This window comes from Indicator indicator, chromosome 1 (assembly GCF_027791375.1).
Source record: "Indicator indicator isolate 239-I01 chromosome 1, UM_Iind_1.1, whole genome shotgun sequence".
In the NCBI taxonomy this organism is placed as follows: domain Eukaryota; kingdom Metazoa; phylum Chordata; class Aves; order Piciformes; family Indicatoridae; genus Indicator; species Indicator indicator.
Window position 1 is genome coordinate 72,780,852 of NC_072010.1, and position 17,944 is coordinate 72,798,795.

A 17,944-nucleotide genomic window follows, 5' to 3' on the forward strand; every position below is an offset into this window, starting at 1 on the left:
ATAAAAGATCTAGGGCATGCCAAAACAGCAATACAGAAGGCCAGTAGGCTCTGAAAGGCCATCTTTTTGCCAGACATTCCTGAAAATTTTATCTTACTTAGAATCATCATCTGCAGTCTCACAGTCAGTAGAAGTGTGTGAGACTCAGCCTATATTACCAAGAGAACTTGAGCTAGGAAAACTGATTTCTGGACTTCCATTTTTTCTCTACAAGGCATTGGTACTGCAGAAAATCAAGAGTAAATTCTTTACATCATTCCATACATAATAGAACAGAAGGTTTGAGTGAAGTCTTTGTTCCATAAAAAGCATGGGAAAAATTGCATATGGCTAGGCGTCACCTTAAAACAATCAGGCCTTATTACTCTGAGCTTACATTCCTCAACCTCACATTTCAGAAGGCTTCAGTCTTGCATTTCAGAAACAAGGTTTTCATAGAATCGTAGAATCATAGAATCAACCAGGTTGGAAGAGACCTCCAAGATCATCCAGTCCAACCTATCACCCAGCCCTATCCAATCAACTACACCATGGCATCAAGTGCTTCATCCAGTCTTTTTTTGAATATCTCCAACGATGGTGACTCCACCACCTCCCTGGGCAGCCCATTCCAATGGGCAATCACTCTCTCTGTGAAGAACTTCCTCCTAATATCCAGCCTATACCTCCCCTGGCACAACTTGAGACTGTCCCCCCTCATTCTGCTGCTGGTTGCCTAGGAGAAGAGACCAACACCCTCCAGGCTAGAACCTCCCTTCAGGTAGTTTTAGACAGCAATGAGGTCACCCCTGAGCCTCCTCTTCTCCAGGCTAAACAGTCCCAGCTCCCAGTTTCCCATGAGCCCACTACCTGTTCTGAAAAATCTAGAAAGATTCTCACAAGCTGTAGAATATATTGCTTTCCTGCACTGTGATGTTTTTGAGCTTTTTCTTTGGTTAGTAATTTAAACATAGATAAGAAAGACAGTTATGGTCTTATGGGTGTGAGAGTGGCCTTGGGAGAGGGGGTTTTGAAGCATCCCAGACTATCTGTGTGGCGGCATGTGTCCAAACACTTTGATGAATATTTAGTAGATAGGAGAAATAATTGTATTAGGTAGGTGTAATTTTGCCTCTGCGCTCCTTGCGCTTTTGGGAGCCGTCCCACAAGGGTGCCTTATCTAGTGCTAAATAAATAGCAATGCCACTTCTTCTCTAAGAACTTTTTCAATTCCAGCATCATAGGTGAGGTTTGCACTGATGTCCTCAGTACACTGATCTGTGTAAGAGCTTGTCATGGGTTGAGTTGAATCTGCTGGTATTGAACATGCTGCCATCATGGCAGCTTCCAAATGAAAGTGCTGGATGGAACAAATTGTTATGGGGCTTGAAGTTCAAATTGTAACATAAAAGGCTTCCTGTTCCAGTTGCTGCTTTTGGTTTCTGGGTTTGGAGTGTCTTTTCTGCTGGGTGGGCTGCATGTCAGGGGGTGGGGGGAGGTAGCTGGCTTCTGCTGCTGCTTCTGCATTTTGCTGTGCCTTTCTGCAATTAAACTAAGGTAACCAGGCTTTGGACCATTTCCAGTAAAACTGCTTATCTCCACACAGAGGGTTTTTTTTAGTGTTATTTCCCCTCAAGTCTGTATGGGGGGGAGGGGGCTCATGAGAGCTGGCTGTGTCAACCCAGGACAGAGCTCTCTTTAGAAAAGACACAATTTATATCCAGTAAACTAGGAGTGAGATGAACCTATTAACCATTAATGATGTTAGGAATGGGGATACATTATAGCTAAATCAGAGGAATCTGAACATTTATCAGGTGTTCTAATTGCCAGCGGAATAATTTGTGAGATCATCTGCAGGCCAAAGCAATGCAAACAAATAAGAAAAAGCAGTTTGCTGCAGATGAGGCTTCTGAAAATTGCCTTGCAGATAGAATTGGTAACAAGAAGTAAAAATAAGTGCGTAAATAAGAACGCATAGCAAAATACCGAGGCAGGTTGTAAGATAAGACTGCAGGGTTTTTTTTTGGTGGTGGTTGGTTGGTTGGTTTGTTTTCAGAAGAGGAGAAGGCAATTGAAAAACAATATAAAACTATAATTGCAAGTGTTTCAAAAGGGAAATTGTTTGGTGAGCATAAAAACAGAGTACAATGGTATGACACAGCAAAATTTCCTTAGTTTCTTAATATAATTTTAAGCTATTCCATCTATTCTGCAGAATCTGATAATCAGAATAGTGATTTCTCTCTATTAGGACTGTGTGTGACAAAAATCATAGCATCCCTATATGAGAAACATCTGCTAGATTGTGAAAGAAAACTCAGAAAGTTAGTACATTGAAAAGCCACATCTTAAAACATCTTCAAGGGAAATCTGTCTTCTGTCATTTCAGTCCAATTCCATTCGTTCTTCTCTGCCTTCCTTCCCTTCTTATTTTCACCTTCTTCTATTTCCCTCCAGCTAAGATTAGAGTTTGAGTAGAAAACAAATGAGGGAAGTTACTACTTCCTACAAGAGCTTATTAACAGAAAATCCTTCTTTGGGGATTTATTTCTCTGTCAGTAACACTTCTCTTTTCCTCCTTTCTGCTTTGAAGCTCTGAAAGATGCATTGATGTTGCAAGTTCCTCCCAAAAGCTAAGCTACCATATAATGTATCAGTAAGTTCTATTGGCATTCTAGCACTTCTCTCACAAAACGGAATCAGTCCCAGCTAAAAGGCTAATTAAGCATTACTGTTGATGATGATGACTGGATCCTCTAGTTCTTAGCCAAAGTGAAATATCATTCATATTAAAGCACATTTTTAGGTAGAAAACCTCTGTTGTCTTCAACGGGAGATGTGTCCTTTAACTTCAGGGCAGTGTTATGTTGGTTGATTTTTTTCCATGATCTAATATGGTGTTAATTAACATGTCAATTACCAATGCAAGCAATTAGGGCAAATAAAAACATTTATAATTCCTGTAGTTATCACCTAAGTGCAATTATCTGTAACTGCTGAAATAAATCACTTCAGGTTTTAAAGCTGTTTTTATAGCATTCACATTTATCTGATTTTATTACAGCTGCCTTTTAAAATGCCATTTTATTATTTTATTTTATTACATTAGTAAGTGTGAAAAAAAGCTAGTTGCCTAAATTTGTTGACAGAGAGAACTCAATATACATTCAAATGCACATGTGAGTATTGTTTTCTTAAGTAAACAATTAAGCCTTAAGTAAACAGTTAAATGTCTCTCTTATCTTTCCCTGCTTCTGCTTCAGAGTACCCTGATATGTTTGCCCTGAAAAGTTATAATTGATTTTCTATATAGCTTAATCTTAATCTTATTTTAAACCAGTTGCACTGAAATATTGTTCTTTCTACCATTCCAGCTGTGATTAAGAACATACAATCATGAAATCTAAAGTAATAATGTTTTAACTAGGAGATCTTCCAGGATTCTTTTAGTTAAAAGCGCACACACTTTCTGAGAACAAACACCAGACAGATACAGGAACAGATTAATGAGAAATCTTTTCCTCTAAAATATTGAGACACTTGTAATGAAAATGTGGTTTGTTTGCTAACAAACAAGCATTTATAAAGACTGCTAATAAGAAAAAGAGTACAGGCAGCTTCTGTGGAAGCATATGTTTTGTCATCCACAACACATACCAGGAAAGGTGCATTTCCAGGCTTAATTATCCTCTTCTGACTGAGGCTGTGTTGACAGAAGTCTCTTGATTAGCCTGAGGAAGAGTTTGCTAGGCAATGTTCAAGGAAGTATAGTGTGCTTGGAAACTGTAAAGGGCTGCTTATTGTCAGCCTTTAATTGCATCACAGCATCCTCCCTCTATAGACCACCTTCACTGGCAGCAACTGAATCACGAACTCCTTCTGTGCTAATGGTGTAAACTGACCACTAACTGATAGCAACAGCTTGTCTTTCATGAAGATCATGTTTTCTCCTGATTTTGAGTGTATAACTAACATTCCTGTGAAAGCAGAATCTTCCCAGGTTGTGTCACAAGCACCATCTCCCAGTGGAAACTTAGCTGATCCTTGCCTGCTTCCCTCATATTTTCAGCTCTGTTGCTTCTTTCATTAACTCATTGCATACCCTGAGCATAAAATTTTTCCAAGTTGAGGAAGGAGACATGAGTTTCCTTGTTGCATTTTTCCTTCTGCTACAGGCTCTATCTGCCAGCTTTACATGTGTACACAAAGTGTGTGGAAACAGCATTAAAATAAACTGATTTCACAAAAGGGAAAAAAGATGTCTGAAGAGATTTGTCTTTCTTGGATACATTTCTAAGGAAAGTTATTTAGACAGAAGCTATTTCTTTAAGTGGTCTCTGTTCTTTTTGACGTGACTCCCTTCCTGCTATCTTCCTCCCTTCCTAAAATAGACCAATTATCACAGAAAATTAGGTGAAACAAAGAAATCAAGCATTGATCTGAGATACTCAGATGTCTGTGCATTGTTGGAAATCAAGATTAGATGCTATATGGCGTTGATGATTTTCTATTGCTGTTGACTCCTGTAGCAGACCTGCTCCAGGGCCACTTGACTCCACTTCTAGCAGCCATCTTGTGGCTGCATATGATTCTCATGCAGCCTGGAGATGTTTCTGACCTTGATCATTTTTCCAGCAGTTTGGGGGAGGCTTCTGCACAAATCACTCTCTTACTAGAAGGTGAAGCAATATGAACATGAATAGTGAAGTTTAAAAATTTTTAACCTGTTGGTTATATGGTGGTGATGTGAGAAGGTGTATAACATGAATTCAATTACTACCATAAAAGCAAAATAAAACTAAATCCACAGACTCACAGCTTGTTGTTGACAGTTTGGCTTTCTGTTATAATAGGTTCATCTCCAAAATGGCAAAAAATGCATTTATTGTTTATCCATGCTTGCATCATTGGGGTACACTTTGAAAATGTATGTGTTTAAGCATATGAATAAAGCAGCAAAAGTACTCATGACACAAAAAGTCAAATGGTCAAGGTGCTCTCTGAAAGTCTTTGACATGGTAGTGTATAAGTCTAAAACTTACAGAAGATGTGAATAGCTACAGCACAATCTACAAAATGATGACCAGGCCAAAACCCAGGAGAATTTAAAGGCGACCAAATAAATTTGTATGAGGGAAAATGAAGATGGTGGCACAGACTTTGGTTGAGAAAGTCCTGAGTTGCAGGGTGCCAGTACTTGAATGGCTGTAACACAGAACACACATTTGGTTGTCATGGTTGTCTTATTCCAATAGCATCCTTCTTGCTATTACCAGCATCTGATGGAAACCTTCTAGGGCCTTCTGGAACCTTGCCCTGCTGCAGTATGGATATTCTTATATAACCTAAAGCAACCTTAGATAATGCACTTGTTATTAATTTGTTCAGTGTGGATGGTTGGAAGCTGCAAGGACAAGAATTTAAGGTAATATGTCTGCTTGTCATGCTTGGGAAATGAAAGAAAAAAAAGACATTTCCTTCTTAGTTGTGTTGTGGGTTGAACAGCAGAAGTTGCATTTTTTGTGGAAGTACTGAAGTCTCCAGTCATGGTATTTTTAAAAATGAAGCATTTAGAGGGCTAGAAGCAATTAGGCTGTATACAAGAAGTATTGGATATCGCTGAGTGAAGAACCATCATGGATAGTCTACTCTCAAAGTTAAATGAATCCTCTGAGTGACATACTGTCCAAGTAAACATGTCATTGTTCCATAAGAATCACTATATCTTTTAAATGAATTAAAAAGTGAAGTCACCTGGCACTGGAGTAGAATACTACAGCATTTTGTTTTACTGATTGAAACAATTCCCACTGAATCACTAGTGCTTATCTCCTTTGATCTAAAGTAACCCAGCCATTATAAGAGTAGATGTCAGTGACTCTGGATTAAAGGGACTACTATTGAAAGGTCACGATGGTCTTCTGAAGTTAGCTTCTTACTATTTAATGAAGATGCATAATACTGAAGGTATTTATTCTGAAATTGAATATGTCTCTTCTTAGTCAAAAATATAGGAAAACTTCTGAAGAATGAGAGTCTCATGAACTTGTTCCTGACTACATGCTGGTCATGCCAAGATAAACAGCGATGCTTTGGATAACATGAGAGCAAGCTTCCAGGCTTACTGACAGTGTAAAGTATTTTTGGTGAGGTGACCATGAGATGAAAAGAAGGCAAAAAAAATCAGAAAGAAATGGAATTCAAGACTAATTGACACAAAGTTAGTTTGTTTGGTTTGTTTGGTGAATTTTTGAAATAAATTTTAAAAGTTCATTTTGAACCAATGTAAAAATCATATATTTTACAAAAATATCTTTATTACTTCCTGGATATTTGATTTGGTTTGGTTTGGTTGTTTGTTGTTTTTTTGTTTGTTTGTTTGTGGGTTTTTTTTTTGTTGGTTTTTGGTTTTGTTTTTTTACTTGCAACAGTTATGGTGAAGTTTACCTGAGAAAAGGGGCACCATCTACTGTTTGTTACAAAATCTATAAATGGGCACTTGGGGCCATAGGTTCTGCAGTGGGAGTTGGTGTAACAGGGCAAGGGTTTCCCTCTACATCAGGAGGCAAATCAGGAGGTAGGATTAGAACTCAGACTGCATGGCAGCTCCCATTGTGTTCCTGATCCTGCTTTGTGGGGAAGTGATGGTTCTGCCACCACCACTTTGGATGATCAGCCACAGCTGATCAAGGAGGCCATCTGATGCTTCTTCACTCCTGAACTGTGGGGAAAAGATATCAGTCTCCAAGGATGAAGCCAATTTGAGAAGGCTCCTGAGGTAAAATGCAGGGCTTTCTGTTAGATGGAGACATCATTCAGTCAGAAATGTGATTAGAGAGCTTTGTTAAATAGAAGGCAGATTTGAGAATATTTCAAAGGTGCAGGGCTAGGGGCTTGGAGGTCCTGCAAAATTTGACTCCTTTCACTGAAACTGCATCCTCTGACATAGTCTGCCAGCCAATAAAATTAACCTTCAGATCAGTCCTTCAGACCACCACAGCAGAACTGGCAGTGAAGTCTGCTTGGCAGCAAGAGTTCTCAAAGAGAATGGCAGGACTTGTGTTTGTTACTCAGTCGAGTCATTTATTTATTTATTTACATTGATGGAAAACAGACAAATATGACATTTTGAATTAACACATAATCATTTCCTACAGATTAGAACTGAGGGACTTGTGGATACTTTTCATGCTTAACACAGAGTGAGAGGGATGAATGAGGCCATGCATACCTTAGAGCAGTGCCCCAGCAGAGTGGAACCTTAAGTAAGTTGAAGAAGAGACTCATAAAAGGAAAACATCAAGGAAATAGCACTGTGACCAGAGAAGTTGTTTTGTACTGGAAGTATAAAAATATTATCAGTATCCAACGGTGGAAAAAAAAATCAGTAATGAGGCAGTTATATTAACTGACTATTGTTGCTGTTGGGCTTTTAATTTTCCTTGTAATCTACATCTGCTATGTTAATTATTAGATGAATAAGAAAAGAAATTCACTAATGAGGCAGTTATATTAACTGACTATTGTTGTTGTTGGGCTTTTAATTTTCCTTGTAATCTACATCTGCTATATTAATTATTAGATGAGTAGGAATTTATTGTATTATACTTTAGAGAACAATCTATATTTAACTAGCATAGGCATGTTGTTGCTTTCTAAATGGTCTATTATTATGGTTTGTGCTGGTTGAAGATTTGGTGTTGGACTTTTATTGGAAAATGCCATTCTCTTTTGGCATGAGTATTAATTATGATAACTGAGTGCTAAATTGGTAAAGGAAGACTTTCAGAAGCTTTTTCAGCTGTAGAGATCAGGTGATAGTCGAATACACACTTCAGCCTTTGAAAGTAATGAATGCATAATCACTTTAAAAAACCTGTACTAATTAAAATTTTCCTGGTTTGCCATGTATTGAAGTACTTCATTTCTGAAGTACAGTAACCCACACCATGTTACTGTCACTTTTAAAATGATCTATCCTTTTCAGTTGTTTACATCTTACACTGACACTCCCCCTTTTCTTACATTCTATTGGTTTGCACAGATTCTTTAGAGCATATGTAGAACAGAACACTGTGTGCCACACAATTCTTTAGCTGGATTATACCACCAAACTCACTGAGATCAGAACTCATCAGATCAGAGATGTAGGTATTCCCAAATAGTTATAAATCAGTGAACAGATACTGTTTTTCAGTACCTTATTTTATGAAATGCAATCTATTTACACATACATATATATATATATATATTAATTTCTAGATGGCTACCCTAAAGAGGAAATGATTTACAGATGGAGGAAAAACTCAGTGGAGGCTGCTGATCAGAAATCTTGGAGACTATATCAGTTTGACTTTATGGGTCTCAGAAATACTTCAGAAATTGTGAAAACCTCTGCAGGTAAGAATGGTACAAATGGTAGTGCTTGTTTTAAAAAAAAATAGTATTTTGAAATATTTGTTCCAAGCTTGCTTTCATTGAAGTGCAGTTTGATTTCAACATGCAACAGTGTTCATATTAAAACCTGTAAAGTTAAGACTTCAAAACTGTTGAATTTGTCTATATTTTTGATTACTTCTTCTCTACTCATTCAGTAAATTCACAAACTGAGAAATAAATGCTAACTTGACACAATTCTTTGTTATATACTCAAAGTTACTATATGATTTGTATTCCTCAGCTAAAATTATTAAGCCAATCCTGCACTGAGATATGTATTCTCATGAAAAGTGTTAAAGAAAGATTTTGAGCACAAGAGTAAGGTTAGTAAAACTAGACACTTTCAATGGTAGTTAATCATCCAGCCACAGATTTAGTATTTTTCCTAATATTTCAGAGATAGGTTTTGTTTCTCAGTTGATAAATACCTTTGTGAGTGACCTTACCAATTGAATGTAATTAAAATGTAATGATAACTATATTAGTTTATCAGAAACCATTCTGTTTCTCATAAAAACAGTGACATAGGGAAAAAATAGACAGATAGATAGATAGATATAATATATTATTTGAACTGGATAAATTCTCATAAAATTCAAAGAACATCTAAACTTTATACACAGCTCTGCTGAAAGCTCCATGATCACCATTTGATAAGTCTTCTCCCAGCTACAAAAGGAACCTTTTAGACACAATCTTCTGCTTAATAGTGGGTGAATTTTTGAATTCTGATTTTTTAATATATGAAAAGGTATGTTGGAAATACTGTGAATAAGAATTTTAAAAAATATTAATCTGTGAAAGTACTGCTGTTGAGTCATGGCCCACCCACTAACATCAGCAACATGTTCTCAGGACTGGATATCAATTCTGATGATGAAGCCTTACTAAAGATTTAGTGCGTATTTTAGGGTGTTAGTTCAGCAGAATAAAATGTCACAAATAGTGCACATGGAGAAGTTCTTCTCTGTTATGGATACAACTCCTTGTAGCATGCAAATTTCTCATAGATTGAACCAGGATTTGGTGGGTAATGGTAAAGTAAAAAATACCAAGTCATTAAAGTATGCAAGGAAGGAACTTACTGGAAGAGAAAGCTCTGGTCTCTCTGCTTTGCTTACACCTGGAGTGATGCCAGGCTCAGTTTGTATCAAGAACTGCTTGCGAAAAGAATTACCAAGTTACAAAACACAATTTTGTATTGCACATGTAGAAACAATTACCAAGTCAGTCGTATTAATATATTGACAGTATCTTGATAAACAGATATATTAAAGTCTACCTTTGCACAGGACAAAACCACTTTTATAGAGGTCTTATACAAGAAAATGCCTGGTTAATGCAGAGCAAGGAAAAATATATTTCCTATGTTCCTTTTTAATATATGTTCAGTTTTTACTAAGATATGTGAGCTGATGTGTTTTTTTTCTATGATTGCTATTGCTTTTTTTCTATTATTGCCCTTGCTTCTTCTGCCCACCTGTGTTCATGCATGAGAAACCAAGTAACAATGTTGAGCAGAACCTTTTGGAGGGATCACCTGATATTTCTGTTTTCCTAAAGGCATCACAATGGGAGCAAGTTGTTAGTAAATTGGAGTTTGTTCAAAGTATTAGCCCCTTTTACCTCCCCTAACCCTATCAGGAGGCTGTGGCCCAACTGACTTGGAAGAAACAATGTAAAATGCGAACGAGTCAGATTGTCATCTGCTCTTAGCAGGCAGAAAAAAATGAACGAGTTGTGCATTTCAGTAGATTATCACAGTATATCAGTATATCAGAGGTTGGAAGGGACCTCCAGAGATCATCAGGTCCAACCTCCCTGCCAGAGCAGGATCACTTAGGATAGTCTGCACAGGAACGCATCCAGGTGGGTTTTGAAAGTCTCTAGAGAAGGAGACTCCCCTGGGCAGCCTGTTCCAGTGCTCCGTAACCCTCATTGTAAAGAAGTTTCTCCTCATGTTGAGGTGAAATCTTCTGTGTTCAAGTTTGAATTCATTATTCCTTGTGTTATTACTTTGAACCACTGAAAAGAGCCTGGGCCCTTCCACTTGACACCCACCCCTCAGATATTTATAGACATTGATCAGATCTCCTCTCAGTCTTCTCTTCTCAAGACTAAACAGCCCCAGGGATCTCAGTCTCTCTTCATAAGGGAGATGCTCAAGTCCCCTAATCATCCTCATTGGATTCTCTCCAGCAGTTCTCTGTCTCTCTTGAACTGGGGAGCCCAAAACTGGACACCATATTCCAGGTGTGGTCTCACCAGGGCAGAGTAGAGAGGTAGAAGAACTTCCCTAGACCTGCTGGACACACCTTTCTTGATACATCCCAGGATCCCATTGGCTCTCTTGGCCACAAGAGCACATTGTTGTTCCATGGAGAACTTGCTGTCCACCAGCACTCCGAGGTCTTTCTCTGTGGAGCTGCTTTCCAGCAGGGCAGCCCCTAACCTGTACTGGTGCCTGGTGTTATTCCTCCCCAGATGTAGGACCCTGCACTTGTCCTTATTAAACTTCATGAGGTTTGCCTGCACCCAGCTCTCCAGCCTGTCCAGGTCACATCGGATGGCTGCACAGCCTGATGGGGTGTCAGCCAACCCCTCCAGTTTTGTATCATCAGCGAACTTGCTGAGGGTACTCTCAATCCCTTCATCCAGGTCATTGATAAAGATATTGAACAAAACTGGACCCCGTACTGATCCCTGGGGGACACCACTTGCCACAGGCCTCCAAGCTGACTCTGTGCCACTGATGACGATCCTCTGAACTCTGTTGTGAAGCCAGTTTGAGATCCACCTCACTGACCAACCATCAATGCCACATCTCCTGAGCTTTTCTATGAGGATGTTGTGGGAGACAGTATCAAAAGCTTTACTGAAGTCAAGATATATGACATCCACTGCTCTTCCCTCATCTACCCACTTGGTCATAACTTCATAGAAGGCTATCAGATTAGTTAGACAGGTCTTAGGAGTGAAGACTGAGGCAAAGAAGATGTTGGAGAAGGGTCTCTCAGTGAACAAATATATGAGAGATGTGAAAAATAAAAACCTCAGTTTGCAGGTGGATCTGAGTTTGAATAGAATAGATACTCTGGCTGCTTTTACACCATAATTTAAAGCACTTTAAATGGCAGATTTACTGAATATCAACAGCATTTGCTGTCAGGAACAAACCTGGGGGCAGAACTTGGGAAAATTAGCAAGTACATAGGAATACCTGGAGTATGCTTCATGCTATAGAGTAAGCATTCCCAAAATGGAGGGAGGGGGGCAGAATACAACTCACCTGCGATTGTGTAATATGTCTCAGAGACAAAATCTGAGGTAATTCTGTGATTACCTGCTGTGAGTGTGTAAGTGTATGTGAATGAGTAGGATAAAGAGGCATCTGTGTTTAATTACTGAAAAAAAAAAAAATCGTCCCTACCCAAAACCCGTGAGAATTAAGGAACTTGCAAGGTTACTGTTTCCGACTGCATGAACACTCTCTGATGAAGCAAAATGGAGCTGATGCCTACAGGTCTCTCAACTCCTTTGCAGTCATGTCATGATGTCTAAAGGAGGTCAAAAAAAAAAGTGCCAGGTTATATGTGGAAGATCTGTCTCGTATTTGCACTAAAGCTAAAGACTGTGCTGAGGTTGCCCCTAGGACACTATGGGCATGGGGGTATAGGACCCTTTCCACTTTGGGCTGCTCCCCAGAGAGACCAGTTCCCACCGACTAGCCCCTGAGTCTGTGTGGGGCTCCCCTGAGCTACGTAGAAGCCTGTAAAGGAGCCACCAGCCACCATCCCTTCACAGACTCAGAACAGAAAGGAAAAGCAGTGTTCAGAATGGTGGGCAGGGAGTCATTCAGAATAATGAGATGGCGTTAGTAGGAAGGAAGCAGGCAGGATACCAACTTCCTGACAAAGAGAGGTACTGAACATCATCTCTTCCTCTCCAGGGAAATTATGGAATCTGCTGTTACACAAAGCATTTAAAAGCAGACTAGGCAAAGTATGAGAAAAATGTACTGTGGGGAGCAGACGAATTTAAAACTCTAGCACCATTTTTGCTCCTGACTTAGACTTTTCTGCTGCTTTATGGCACCATTACTTCTCAGTAAATTGTCTCTTCATCCATAATGCAAGAACTGCTGTGGCATTATCTATCTGTCTTGAGTTCAGGGATGCCCTTTTTAGCTTCTTTTCAGCAGTGCTCTGCGTATAATGAAGAGAGGTTACATTGACCACATGGGAACACACTGCTATTCTTCCAATATTTGCAGAAGTCCTGTCTTGGTAGTCAATTTCACCACAAAACTAGTAGATTTAGTACTCAGCAGAGTTCTACTAAATGTCGTACTTTCAGTCTCTCCAAACCTTTTACAGATATCTAAACAAGATTTATGTTAGTCTAGGGCAATTTCAGCAGTTCATGGGCAAGTAGGAAGCCACCTGTCACAAAAAGTGTATTTCTGAAATCTAAGCAAGGTAAAAAATGTTGTCAACTCTTGCCCTGAACCAGCAGCGGCTTAAAGCATTACCACAACAGTGTGCTTTGCTCTTGCAAGAAGGCTATCCTCTTTCACAATAATCTAGCAGACAAAGAAAGTTTTCCATCTGGAAGAGGTCCTCACCTTTTTCCTGAGGATATATGTATAAATATTTGGATTTAAAGGTGATATTGGAGTCATATATGCTAAGATACAAGCATAACCAGATAAGTATCTGTTGCATATGATGATTACATGGACTACACAGAAGAAACCACTGTGCCAGTGCTGTGGGCATGAACCTTTATCTTCCACCCTAAGTAAGCTTTCACTGCCCGGTCACATGGAGCTAATTCAGGAGTACTGAAGAATTTCCATAATGCCATCTGGCAAGATACTCAGATACTGTAGCAAGAGTGCTTCTTTTGATATAATGTCAAATAAGGCTAGCAAAGTTAATTAAAGTGGGGGGAACTCTAAGCCATCTGGCACTGAGCTGTGAAAAAAAGGAGGAAACCCTGTAAGGAGAAAATTCTCAAATTTTATAACTTGAAATCAACCAAGACAAAGGTGAGCAGTAAAACAGGACAGAGGAGAATGTCATCCTTAAAAATGCTTTGTGTGTATTTGCTGTAAATTGCAGGGTTTTGAGTCCTAGCCCTTGCAAATACACTTGCAGGGGGAGGAAAAGCCCAAAACAGAGTCATGAAGGAATCCATGAGGAAACTCATGAAGCAAGCTGTAGTGTTTCTTGTACTTTTCTGCTGAAAAAATCTCTCCCAGGAAAAGTCTATTCTTCTTTTTAAATGAATCAATTTTTTTTTACACTGCTAGTTAAATAAAAAGACTTTGTACCTACTAAACCTAATTTCCATTTACTTGAAAATTTCTTTCATTATACAAGTCCTATGTCCTTCCTCAGATGCCTTTAGCCTGAGAGATTTTTGGAGTCCAAAGGAGCCTTTGCATAAGTTCAAGATAATTCATCAAAAATAGAAAACACCATGAAAGTGCCCTATTTAAAAACATTAATAGCTGATCATTAAAAATGAAATACACAGAAGCAGACAGAAAGTACCATTCCATACATGCTGAAAAACTCCCAAGCATCAATACCCATATTGCAACTCCAGTGCTGAAGATGTATCTGCCAAAAGTCTTCACACAGGCAGATGTGCAGTGTATGAGCACTTACCGTCTAGTTTTCACTCATCTTTTCTTTCTTATCTACAGCTAATTTGTCAGACCTCATGCAAGAACACAAAATCCCATTTAAAACTTCAAGTCAGTCACTGCTCAGTACTTGAAAATAATGACTGGTATTGACCCCCAGAAATGACCCATGGCATATATAATGAATTCATTTATCTTTTCCTGTTATTTTTACCAAGTTCATTGTGGAATATGACTCCAATATCAACTTTAAATCCAAATATTTATACAGATTAATATTATTTAGTGTGCAGCAGCAAATACGCTGTCTGGATTTGAATTTGCTATCATTTTTTGGCCCCTTTCAAAGGAACAGAATGATACTGAAAATCCTGACCACTGTAGTCATCTCTGTAATGAGGGACTATCATAGGACTTCTTTTCTGACAGTAAATACCAATTTATGTTAAAACAGAAAACTAGCCTGATTTAGCAATAAATTTTTGTTGATGGAGTTTTTATCTCTGATACAGTATGTGCAATAAATCAGATCCCATTTTAACGGTCTCTTTTTGGTGGGCACCACCAAGAAGCGACTGTTACCTTCATCTTACCACCCACCCCTCAGATATTTATAGAGGTTGATAAGGTCACCTCTCAGCCTTCTCTTCTCAAGAGAATGGTCTCAGTTCTCTCAGTTCAAGTCCTGCAAGTATCCTTGTAGCTCTCTGTTGGACTCTCTCCATCAGATCTCTGTATCTCTAGAATTGGGGAGCCCAAAACTGGACACAGTACTCCAGGTGTGGTCTCACCAGGTGTCTGGGACCTGTCTGAGCAGAGTAGAGGGGGAGGAAAACCTTCCTAGACCTGCTGGACACTTTTCTCAATGCACCCCAGGATGCCGTTGGCACTTTTGGCCATCAGGGCACTTGCCGTCCCGTGGAGAACTTGCTGCCCACTAGGACTCCAAGGTCTTTCTCCATGGAGGTGCTTTCCAGCAGGGCAGCCCCTAACCTGTACTGGTGCCTGGTGTTATTCTTCCCCAGATGCAGGACCCTGCACTTGTCCTTATTGAACTTCATGAGGTTTGCCTGCACCCAGCTCTCCAGCCTGTCCAGGTCATGTTGGATGACAGCAGAGCCTGACAGGTGTCAGCCAACCCCCCCCAGTTTTGTATCTGCAGTGAACTTGCTGAGGGTTCACTCAAACCCCTCATCCAGATCACTGATGAAGATACTGAACAAAACTGGATCCTGGGGAACTCCACTGGCCACAGGATTCCAAGTGGACTCTGCATCCCTGATCACAACTCCCCAAACTCTGTTGTTGAGCCGGTTACCAACCCACCTCATGGTCCAATCATCTAACCCACTTTTCTTGATTTTACCTATGAGGATGTTATGGGAGACAGTATCAAAAGCCTTGCTAAGTCAAGATAGGCAATATTGACTGCCCTCCCTTCATCTATCCATTTGGTCATGCCTTTGTAGGTGGCTATCAGATTAGTCAAGCAAGATATCCCCTTAGTGAATCCATGCTGGCTCATCTTAAAAACTCTCTTTCTTTTCATGTGGTTAGAGATGGCCTCTATTAATGTAATTTCCTATGTTGGTTACAAGTTTGGCTGACACTTTACGGGAATTGAAACTTTTATATTGCCCTGAAAATCCATCATTTGCCTGTCTTGCTACAAAATGTCTTACAAGAGTCATAGTGAGACATCTTCTAAAGAGACTGATTTATAACTTGATCAGTAGTCTGCTGCAGATAATGAAGCTTTTCCCTGATGGTGGCCCAGGATCATATCCTGAAAGGTAGGATCCTCAAGCTGTCTGTTTAATGTGAGTAGCTCTTCAGTCATTAGAAACTGGTGCAGGTGATGAGAGTGACCAGAATTAAAGTAAATTTTCATTGTGGTAAAAGAAAAGGTTTAAAAAAAAAAGTGGAAGACTTGGAGGTAGGTCTTCACCTGCCTTTTTTTTTTTTCCTTAAGGGGATTTTTCAGTAGGAAGCAATTTTTCCTTAAGAAAATACCTAGTTGTCCTCAATAAAGGAAATCAAGTTGTCCTTTTTAAAGATTTTTCATATTGTAAGGAAAAAAAACCCCACAGTCTTTTTCTATTAGATTTTTATTCATCTGACTTTTTAATCTCATAGTTCCATATTTTGAAAATTTTTTATGTTTCAAACTTTAAAGAGTTTCCTGAATTAATGTCCTCATTCACTCACTCCTTGGTAGTGTTGCATTTGTCACTCCTTTGTGCATATGGAGTCTTGATCATGGAATCATAGAATCAAGAAGGTTGGAAGAGACCTCAAAGATCATCGAGTCCTGCTTTTTTCTGCTGGAGCTACATAATTTTCTATTCCAGGATAATTCACCAGGACATGAGGACAACAGGGTTGACTCTCTTCGGCAGTAGCCATAACCTGGAAATTGGAGCTGTTGATTGAACATTTAATTGCAATACCAAGAACTAGGTGTGCCCATCTCAGAATCTTATCACGAAGGCTAGCCAAATCAGACTTGAGAGGTAGGGACTTTGATCTCACATCCTGGTGTTTTAACCAGCAGGTCATAAGGCAAAAAGCAGAAGGCTGGCATTGCTTCTATGTTTTTCTAGGAAAAAAGATTTTAGTTTCTTACTTCAAAAGAAGAGAGTTATGAATTCTTCATAGCAACAGAGGCCTTCCTAGCAACCACTCCTCTTCATCTGCACTTTTTCCTGCCCTACTTAGATGACACTATGGTTAGCTGCTGGCTTTCATGGATTCATTCTGAGATGCTCAGCTCCTTACTTGCTGCAGAGAGCCAAGCCAAAACTGGGTCTGTGAGGATGATTGTGCTATTGCCAAATAAAAAATTTTACTGCAGTGTGCATGGTACCCAGGCCCTTACAGGTACAACCCTTGATCTGCTGAGCTGCATTTAAAAAGTCAGTAGTGTGCTGTCTGTGGTGGCAAAAGAGGTAGGAAGAGAGGGAAGTATTTCCACAGAAAAGACACTGCAATGGTCAGAGTGGCTTTATAACTGCCTTTAATACACAAAACACAAAACAGAATTTGATGGATAACTTGTATTCACTTCTAAAAAGGTATACAATATTGACAGATTTTTTTGACTCAAAACATATCTTGAGATTTTCTGGCCTACACTGCACATTAATGGTGCAATTTCTGGTATTAATATCCTGTAATAGGGGTGGAAAGACATATCACATAAGAACTGTGAGACTCTCTGCTTTTATACTATGTATTATGCTTTTATACTTTGCATTATGCTTTTATACTTTGCTTTTCTATCTGAGAATAACATTCTAGACTCTTGCTACTCCAACACTTCTGGCTTTTATTCCTACTTCTGTGTTGTTACACCACTGTACTGGGGATTTATTGTTGGCTCAATCAAAAGTTTTATATTAATCCAAACTGTCTGATTTTGTCCTTTGCCCAGGATTGCTACAATGTTATTTTAAAGTCTTTCACAAGTGGCAGTTGTACTGAATTTAAAACTCACAGTATTGCAGAGCATATTTTGTATTTTACTCACTCCTGAATTTACAATCTTAATGAGTATTTTAATGCAAAGATAGGATGACTATTCACATATTGCTGAAAGGTGCTAAGTGTTTTTTTAGATTTTAATTTTCCATGCCTTAGAAAAAGTGCAGCACAGACTAGTTATGTGCTAGCAGGACCTCTAAATTTAGCCTTTACTCTTTCAAATTGGGGTCATGCTTCCATATTTCTTCCACGCAGTTTTGAAGGCTCTGCCTCTAGGACCCTTTTCTGCAGCTAGTACTCACAATGTTCTGGTCTTGTTCATAATAATAAAATTACCATTTCAGTCGACACCTTCTGCTTCCTAGTAACACTGGCAAGAAACAAAAA

At 39.0% G+C, this 17,944-nt stretch overlaps 1 protein-coding gene across 1 annotated transcript in view; it reads left to right on the plus strand.

Annotated features, from left to right (window-relative positions):
- Positions 1-17,944, plus strand: part of GABRG3 (gamma-aminobutyric acid type A receptor subunit gamma3) — a 308,176-nt gene that overhangs the window by 250,300 nt on the left and 39,932 nt on the right. The window contains exon 6 of the mRNA XM_054399109.1: positions 8,245-8,382. Coding sequence (XP_054255084.1) covers positions 8,245-8,382 — 138 coding nt within the window. The remainder of the gene's footprint in view (positions 1-8,244; positions 8,383-17,944) is intronic.